Below are 9879 nucleotides of genomic sequence, written 5' to 3'. Positions count from 1 at the left end.
TTAAGACAGCTATATCTATAAAGGTTTAGATAGAAGATATGTCGAAATATAAGTCAGTTCTATCTTTTGTTTGCAAGACTCTGACTCTGTTTACATGTCTTCACCCTTTAGCTATAATGCATATTGCTCTAACTTAATTACATCTCTCAGAGGGCTAAAAACGTTAATATTTTCAACTAGTTTTTCAATCGGTTGTTGATAATATCGATAGTTTCGCTTCTTTTTAACTTTTTGGGGACTATACAATCTTTGTCGCTAGCCGGACGGACATTTATCTTGCTGTTGATCAGGTTTTTAACACACCCCCGTGCCTTGTCACAGTTGTTTTGGATCGGATGATATGCTTGACATGTCAATTGGCAATGAAAAACTTTGGAATTTTTGCAAAGAAATTTAAATATATTGCAGAAAAAATGTCTCTAAATAAGAATAAATAAAATTTATGATTAATAAGTGAGAAAAATGATTTACGAATACATAATCAATATTTATATTTAATGTTCTAGCAAAAGTTCGACAAGCATTGCTATGCCTTTAATATAATTTTTTCATTATTTCATATCGTAAAAATAGTATTTTATTAATTGAAAAGCATAACGAACATGTAATTATAATTATTCGAAATCAACTCCATTGAGTTAAATGCGGTTTAGTAAATTCGGCAGCTGGTACATTGTTGAACTCTAATAATGATTTGCAAACATCCGCTTGTGCGTTCCCTATTCACATAGACCCCTCGGTCTTCACTACAAGCGCTGCAAAAATAGCATTTTATTAACTCGAATAATGTCTTTAATTTAGTATTACTTTTTATAACTAGAATGCCTTTAATAGATTGATCCTTACACAAATTATTGGGTGTTCTTTAATTTCGTATTCAATTAAATTTTATAATCTTTCAAATTACTGTCGAGCCTATGTTGTTTGGTGCCCTGAGTAAAAATTTTCTTGACGGTATTTGAAAATGTTTCTTAAAATAACAATCACAAACGTTTTTTTTTTTTAAATGTTTAGTTCAAAATAATTTTATATCACCAAAGTGCCAAGTAAACGTTCCTTGATAAAATTCAAATGTGCAAACAAAAAATGTCCAAAATATATGGACTAGAAATCAAAACTACGTACTGGTATTATATTGTATTAACTCGTCTAGTGATTCCATTTTCCCCATACTTCTTAACAGAATATAACTTTTATAAATACTCAGTTGTATATACTGTGGAAAAGCTTATATATTATTTTCTGAATATGCTTAATATTCGTCATTGTCAACTATCTTGAAATCTTTAAAGCTTTCTAGTCTAAAACCGCATTTTACCTTAAAATCTATAAATATAGTAGTATTATAAAAATCTCGCAATTTAAAATGACATCTTTATAATATATCCCACATACACTAAATGAAATGAAAAAATTCGTGATTGAAGTGACAGATAATAAGTTCTGCAAAAATCTTTCTGCTGCTTCTTCCAAACGATCCACAGTCGATCTGTTTATTATCAGGATGAACTGAGCTAAATAAAGGTAACAACGCATTGAATTATTATTCATCAATAAGACACAATATTTTTTCCTTACCCTATACATAGCTTACACAGTGATGTCATCCACATATCAAAGCATCTCAAGATAAATAGGTGTCACTGCCACGAGAAGTAAATTTCACTTGTCGTGTCAAGCAAAGTAGATGTTTATGATGCGGAAAAATGTTGAAAACCTAACGTAGCTCGGAAGAACATAGCTCCACAACTTTTGCAGAAATCAATTAACAGGTCAATCTAGGAACGTTTTAAGAACAGTATGTTACATTGACTTCTATAGATGATAGGCTCTTGGTCCCTAAGAATAGAAGCAGTTCTTTTCAAATCTTTGTACCTATTTAACTAGCGATAATAATTCGCACTGCAGAGTTGTTAGCCGTAATAAGAAAAATAAACGATGGGCACGAAACATCACTAATCTTAAACTATTTCAATATTTTAAAATATATAGTTTATACCTTTAAAAAGTGTCTATAAAAAGGCATAAACTGATTCAAAGTACTACCAAAGGATCTGGTGGATAACAAAGCAATACTGTCTATTTTAAACATCTACATTAGAAAAGAATTATTATTCTTGGCAAGATTGGCTTAAAGAGAGATGAACAGACAGAATAGACAGAATCTATAGCTTCAAACTATAAAAACTAATTCACGCGTATTACTCTTCATTTGTCAAGATTTTAAGGAATAGAAGTCAAAAAATTATTTATTAAAAGAAAAGTTTCATTTTTTACTGAATAAATTCGTTAACTATGAGTTTTCAAAAGAATGAATAAGATTATGTTATTCATGACGGATACAAATGTAATATATATAAGTGAATAAAAAATATTCATTCGAAACTAAACTGAAAAACAATAAAAACATTTTTGTTTGGAATTTTTGTTTGGATATTAGCTTGGAACCGGAACGAATAAATGTCCACTTTGAAGTCTTGAAGAGGATCTACAGGATAGATTACCAGGAAAAATAGTACAGATAGGGCAGGTAAAACGAATATGATAGACAGCAAAGACAAAATAACAAAACAGAATATATCGAACAGAAGAACAGATACGTAAATAGATAAACAGATGGGTAGACAGACAGATAGATAGACGAATAGATAGATGGATAGATAGATGGATAGATAGATGGATATATAGACGGTATCAGCACGGGAAAAATAAACTGAACATACAGAATAAAACTGGCAGGCAAAATAGACGGATAGATGGACAGAGAAACGAAAAGACAGACAAATAGGTAAAAATGATGAACAAATGGGTAGACATATAGATAGCCACATTGATAGATAGAAGAATAGACAGACAGATATATAACACGGATAAAATAAACAAAACAGGCAGAATAAACCAAACAGGTAAAATAGATGGATAGATGTTTTACAGACAGACAGATAGATAGTTAGATCGGTAAACAGATAGATAGACATACAGATAGATAGACGGATAGATACACGGATTAATAGACGGATAGACAGCACGAACAAAATAAACAGAACAAGCAGAATAGAACAAACAGGCAAAACAAATGGATAGATGGACACACAGACAGATAGGTAAATAGAAGACCAGATGGGTAGACAAAGGTCGGCTTAATAGGCTTATTGTGCTATTTCAGAATTGTAGCTTTAAGACTCAGAAATCATAACTTTAATCAAAATATTCAACTTGTTTAAAAGAATTGTGAGATGAGAGTTATGGAAATAGAACAAAACTAAATGCAAACATATTTTGAGCGAATATGGTATGTAGTTACATACAGAAATTTGGCATGTCTACGTCTGCAACCCGCACTTGACGCTAACAAAAACAAGGACTGAAACCAGTACAGCAAAGACGAGTAATTGTGAAACTGGAATGCAAAAGTTTAGACAGAGAATCAATTTTAACCATCACTCCAAAGTTGTCAAAAAACACGCAACAGTAGCACGAACAACGACAGCAAGAAAAACTTTTCAAGCGGCCTTTTTGATTCAACTTTTTGGAGAGAGCATGAGGAGTATTAGGACTATTAAAGTTAAAAAACCAAATAATGGATATTAAGGGACAGAACTTATTTTATAAACAAATTGTCTGTAGGTGTAGTGGGGCAGCAAAAACAGCAGAGTAAGACTTATCGGGAAACGCAAGTTAAAAAAATCAAACCGCACCTGGGCTATTGTACCAAAAAATAGAATAATATATTCATTTAATTATAACGAAATTTTCATTTCAGGCTGACAGTTTGATCCATTTTGTAATTTGTGCGATTGTGCATTTCATTTATATTCAGAAAGTTTGAAAGTTACATTTCCTTGAATTCATAACTTAAGGAATATACCGCACAACAGCAACAAAAGGGCAATAACAATAACTGCTATAACAACAACAATAAATAAAAAATAAAAATAAAAAGAAGAAGAAAAAATTGATTAGCATGTAAATCTATCAGAGGTAAAATCATGCTAAGCACTTGACTTTTTCTGAGGAAAGCAATTAAAGGGTTAAAAGCGCAATATGCAGAGGGTGCTTTTCCGTAAAGTTTGTTCCAACGATTCTTGAAAATCAGTTGCAACCCGACAGTCAAATCGTGATGAACATTTGGAAGGGCAAAGTTTTGTGGGAGGTTCCATTCGGACACGTGCTCATCTTAAGTGGAAGAGTCAAGCCCAATCCAAACAAGTTCAGTTAAAAGTTTCAAACAATTTTTTTAAAATATTTAAATTAAATTCACTTTCATTAATTGTGTAAAATTTTTTGTGACACACAGAATTTGCTTGGATCTAACTGATAATATAAATGCAAAGAACGAGAGCGAAACAGTTTTTCTAAAAATTGAAGCAAATTTTAGAGAGAATCAAATTATAAGAAGCATGTTTTCGCCTGGAGAAGGTTGGCAGCAGGAGGAAATTTCCAAAAATTGGAAAAGTGAGAGTCCGAAAAACCCAATCGAGCCAGGTTAGAACACTTTCATCTCAACTATGCTACTTCTAGTTTTATATTCTTTCGCCACTGCAGCGGTATGTATTTTTTCCAGTTTAGGTTATTTCTTGAGTCTGTTACTCGTGTTCAAAACCATTAGTGATCACCCTAGATTTTAACATACTTTAAAGTAATCCTTATGAATATATCTGCTTTTATAGTGCACTACATATCACTAGAGAAGGGCATTGAGGCAATAATAAAATCCATAGCAAAACCAGTTTCAGCTATTTATTTAGTATGTAATTTGTAGTTGTTCAGTGGTTTTTCTCAATGAACTAGACTATTCGCTTTCAATCAAAGCAGCACAATAAATTTGTAATTGTTAAACATATATGAATGCGGTCCTATGCTCCTCCTGGGAGTTAAAGGATTCAATATATATATATATTGCAGTGACGACGCGTGCCCTATTTGGAAGGGTGTGCGGCTCTTCTTTAATGTTTTTTTTACATGTACCACTTAAATTAAAATATATGAGATGTTTTATTAATAATAACCATATTATATTAGGCAACAATATATTCGCAATATTATATTAACAATTCATTAACAAAATAACATATTAAACAAATTAAATTAATAATTTATATATAAGTTTAATATTATATCAATATGGAAGAAACAAAACATTTCACATAATTCTCGTAACATCAAACCAACTTTTTTCAAACAAGAGAGTTTGTACTTAGAAACATACATGTTTGTGCAGTGATCAAACAAAATCGAAACCACTTGCAATGTGCGCACAAGTACCCCGCACCATAAGAACAGAAATTCGTGGGTGCTGCTGTTAAAAGGGGAGAGACGAAATGTGATAGAAATGTATGGTGAGATGAGCTGCAAACTTCAGCAGCTCATGCAACTACTTTGGCAAATCATAATGTTGGACTCGTATGCATGCAGTTGATATTCGAATAGAACAGAAAATTACTCTCATACAATTCTCACTATATAAATCTCTATCTCTGATATTACGAACGGGAGCACACGCACATTATTTTGTTCATATGCAACGTATGAATGTGCTGCCAACTTCTTTGCACACAAAGGGGAGAGACGAAATAAAATAGAAATGTTCTGTGATTTGAGCTGCAAATATATGAGCACACCTAACAAGTATAGCAGCAAAGAGTATATATACTCTATGATAGCAGCTAACAGAAGCAAATTGATTGAGTTTTCATAGACAATTATATTTAATTGTTTTTGCTAAAACTTTAAAAAATATATATGTATATGGAAATGTAATAATTAATAATAATTCTTGATGTGAAGATACCTAATAAATTTATATACCTATGTTCTTTGACATTTTGCAAATTATGTTAGGGTGTTCACCGCACACCTCCGCACCTTAGAGCAATCGTCACTGATATATTGTCGTATTGCTTTCACTTATAGTGTCAACTTCCATTTCTCAAACTTTACTTTAATAAAAATTATTACTAGATATTTGTTTCCTAGTTCCGTTGCAATATAAACGATTTCAACAAAGGTGTAGTGTTCCAAGCAAATGAAAAACCATAGATGGTTCAAAGTTGCCACAGTGACAATAGCAAAAGTTAAACTAAATGAACTCTTATAATGATAAATCTTAAGCGAACTTTGTCGGAACCACAAAAAGCTGAATTCTGCACTGTGACCTAAAATATCTATTGTGCCCCTTAGTCGGATTAGAGTGTTTCTTCAAGTCCAATTTCTTTAATGAAAGACTGTATAGAGACTATCTTTGCTAGTCTTGAATCCAAATGATCCATGAAATACCCTCCTATGTATTTCTTTCGCTTGTACATCAGTGCTGAGCATTTCTCTGTCTTCTCTGCAGTATCTGCAGTCTGAGTTGGATTGAATTCCTAACTGCGATAGGTGATTATTCAATCTACAGTAACCGGTCAATAATCTCGCAATAATTCTCTATTTATCCTTTGATTGTGCTAAGCAAACTTTGAAGCGTTTTAGGTTGTAGTCTCTAAAAGCACTGTGTTTGTGAGCGAAATTAAGGACTATGAAAGAATATACAAATTATTGGAAAAATCTTAAAAATTTTATTATATATAAGTTGATATTAAATTAAAATAATGTTATTTATTCTTTTCAAAATCAATTTATTTTATTTAAATAAATCTCTTTCCATCATAATTTAGGAGTTTGGACAGTCTTAAAGTGTTTTAATTAAAGTCGCTGACGAAAATGTCTTTCAAGATATCGGTAAAAGAATTTTGTCGGTAAATGCATATTTTAGAAAAGATGAAAGTGCATGATGCTGAATATGTGAAAAAAGAGGAGTTAGGACTAATCCACGTTATTAATGATGGTTGTCACCCTACAAATATCTATTTTTAGAAAGTCCTGTTTCTTTTTCTTAGTGTCCGGCCCTATGTCTCACTAGGCAAAATGTCTTGTTTACTTTCAGATAACAAAACTTTATGTAGAAATTAAATGTTTATTTAAAATGTATCTTAACTACAATATTACGTACTAAATCACATTAAGGAGCTTGATTTAAGTAAAATATTACGCTGAAAGAGAAAACTTTAGAGCACTATTCAAAGGACAATCCCTTACAATAAAAATGTCGATTGCAACTTTAGATTCACTACTGTTAACAATCACTTGTTGCATTTTTATAAGACAATATATGCAATAGCTATGTTGAAGTTATTTGAGCCAGTGTACTTGAGCACTTTTACTCTTTCTTAGCTCGAGGTATTTTCAAAACCCCTCTTTACAGCTGGATACTATAACTACAAAACTAACAGTTGTATATACTTCAGTAATGCATAAAAGTAATACCGCTTTCTGCACTCGTTTTACAAATAGTTCAAATTAGTATAAAGACTAGGCATGGCAAAGGAAGAATATTGGGGACCACTAACTCACTCAAATCAATATTTTATTATGAAAAAAAGGTTAATATGTTCTCTTACAATTAAAGGGGCAACGATTATTGTTTGGGAACTTTTTCATTATAAAATATTACATCTGTCACGCATTTAGAGGGTCACCATCCCATATTTGTCTTAGACTATCCTTATGTCTACATATCCATCATTTGCTCTCCTTTGGTTCATTCTAAGAAACTTGCTTTCTTTTAATTACGCTCCCACCATCACCATCCCATATTTGTCTTAAACTATCCTTATGTCTACATATCCATCATTTGCTCTCCTTTAGTTCATTCTAAGAAACTTGCTTTCTTTTAATTACGCTCCGATTTTCTATATGTTGTAAGTGTTTCAGTTTTCACTAACTTTTTGAAAATAAATTGAATTTTTTCTGTTTTAGAAACTTATTACTAAAGAGGAATCCTTCCAAAAATATGACACTTTAATTTTTGTCTAATTTTTTTAAAGGTCAAAACTTTAACTTTCGGATCGCTGTTCTGCAGAAATGTTTCGAAATTTATGTGAATGACAATATGTATGGCACATTTGAGTTCGTCAAGTTTCCCAAGCAGATTAATTACGTTATGGTCTATGGAGACTTTGAAAAGATAACCCAATTTCATAACAGAATGCTATATCCTTTAATATTTCCAAAAAGCTTAATTTGCTCAGAGAAAATTGCATTTCAAAGTGATGTACCTAGAAAATACGAAACCGGTAAGTATTGATTCAAACGCGCGCAAATTTGTAAATTCTTATCAAAATAAATCATTAATCAGGCACGGTTGTTGTGATGGAGTGCATAGCTAAAGGACCACCAAATACTGAGTTTTCCATATGTTTTCAATGTAATGACTCTGGCCGAGTGGTGCTCAAATTTCATGTTAACTTCAATCAAACAACAGTAACTCGATCCTATCAAAGAAGCGATAACAGGTTTGTACATTCCAACTTTAAATACGCTACTTAGTACCCGGCTGACTATACTTCTTCTTCTAGCTTTTCAGCTGAAGATGAAGAAACGGATGGTGAATTTCCGTTCACACGTGGAAAACTGTTTAAAATTGCGTTTGGTATCGGTGATGCGGCTTTTATAATTGCAGTCAATGGACAGTATTTCACGTATTTCAATTATCCTGTACGATACTTTTCCATATCGACATTAAAGTGCTTAACCAATGAAGTCGGAGACTTCACCGTTAAAAATTTGGAGTATCACTCAGATTCGATGCTCCTGTCACGAGTAGAAAAGTTGTCCCTGATTTGAAAAGAAAAACTTTCCGAATTGTTTGTGAATTAAACTGCCCTAAGCAAAATGTTAACAAAGTTATTAATGAAAATGAAAATGGTAGAGTTTATTAGAGTTGTTAGTGCTTCATATGAATGCTTAAAAAAATTAGAGAAGAGGTAGGAAGGATTTTTGCACCAGTTATGCCATCAATTTAAAATGTATTATATTATAAGATTTGTTTGAGACACTATCTAAAACTTATTGTTTTTTAAATAAAATTGTTACATGTTCTAGTCAACCACTTTTTAAAATGATCATTTATTTATTTATGATAGATGCTATATTGCTGTCGTCACATTTTTCACTGAAGATACAGACGAACTCTACCACGTTTTCCACCTGTGGGTATCGATTCAAACACCTTTCTAGCCTAAACAGTTTCTTCCATTATCATGACATGATCAAACCAGCAAAGTTGCTGAATTTTTATGGGCTTAACTATGTCAATGTTGCGGTATAGCTCATGCAGGTCATGGTTCTATCTTATTCGATACTAGTTGCCAACGCGTAAGCAACCATAGATCTTCCACAGAATTTTTCTCTCCAAAGCTACTAACGTCTTCTCATCACTGTTGGTTATGGCCCAAATTCTGTACCATATACCAGGACAGGCATGATAAGAGATTTGTAAAGCGAAATTATTGTTATTGTTTCTTAATTGTTTACTTAGCCCGAAGTAACATCTGTTGACAATAGTGATTCTTTGTTGGATCTCTAGCCTGACGTCATTTTTGCTGTAAACGGTGATTCCCAAAAAAAAAACAAAGTCTTTCACAACGTCAAATCCATAATTGTCAAAAGTGATGTTAAATAAGAAAATGACTAGATATTATTTCTGTAAATTTGCAGTGAATGACAACTTAATGAGGACGTCAGTATATGTTTATAGAAAGCATAAGTACAGGATTACTTATTTTGTGCTTTTAAAAGTAAACTTTATTTAAACACACATTTAATTATTTCAATACATTGTTTAGATATTGCCATAATCTTACAGAATTTGTAAAAGATAACATTATTCAAATGTCCACCATGGTAAAACATAGAATATATACTTTACCCCTTTGAGGTCACTTTTGATGGCTTGTTTGTAAAAACTCATCATGATTTAGTGCAACAAAACAGTGTTTCTGTTGGCTTGAAGCACGGTCCGAATGGAACCACATCTATAGTTTAATGCCAAAAAAAACT

At 32.0% G+C, this 9879-nt stretch overlaps 1 protein-coding gene across 1 annotated transcript; it reads left to right on the top strand.

The window, feature by feature from the left end:
* The first annotated feature begins 4120 nt into the window (after positions 1-4120).
* On the top strand, positions 4121-8820 carry LOC119687014 (32 kDa beta-galactoside-binding lectin-like). The gene is made up of 5 exons (XM_038101156.1): positions 4121-4209; positions 4298-4485; positions 7866-8114; positions 8177-8333; positions 8397-8820. Exons 1-5 carry the CDS (start codon positions 4121-4123, stop codon positions 8662-8664), a joined length of 951 nt encoding a protein of 316 aa, XP_037957084.1. The 3' UTR covers positions 8665-8820.
* Positions 8821-9879: the final 1059 nt, after the last annotated feature.

The sequence above is a fragment of the Teleopsis dalmanni genome, chromosome X (genome assembly GCF_002237135.1).
Source record: "Teleopsis dalmanni isolate 2A chromosome X, ASM223713v2, whole genome shotgun sequence".
NCBI classification, from domain to species: Eukaryota; Metazoa; Arthropoda; class Insecta; order Diptera; family Diopsidae; genus Teleopsis; species Teleopsis dalmanni.
The sequence above is the reverse complement of the archived record's forward strand: the minus strand, read 5'-3'. Positions and strand labels throughout refer to the sequence as shown.

Bases quoted from the DNA above. Each gene is read 5' to 3' on its own strand.
- LOC119687014 (XM_038101156.1), top strand. From the start codon at position 4,121: ATGAACATTTGGAAGGGCAAAGTTTTGTGGGAGGTTCCATTCGGACAC. The intron at 4,486-7,865 runs GTTAGAACACTT...ATTTTTTTAAAG, and splicing joins GAAAAACCCAATCGAGCCAG to GTCAAAACTTTAACTTTCGG. The intron at 8,334-8,396 runs GTTTGTACATTC...TTCTTCTTCTAG, and splicing joins TATCAAAGAAGCGATAACAG to CTTTTCAGCTGAAGATGAAG.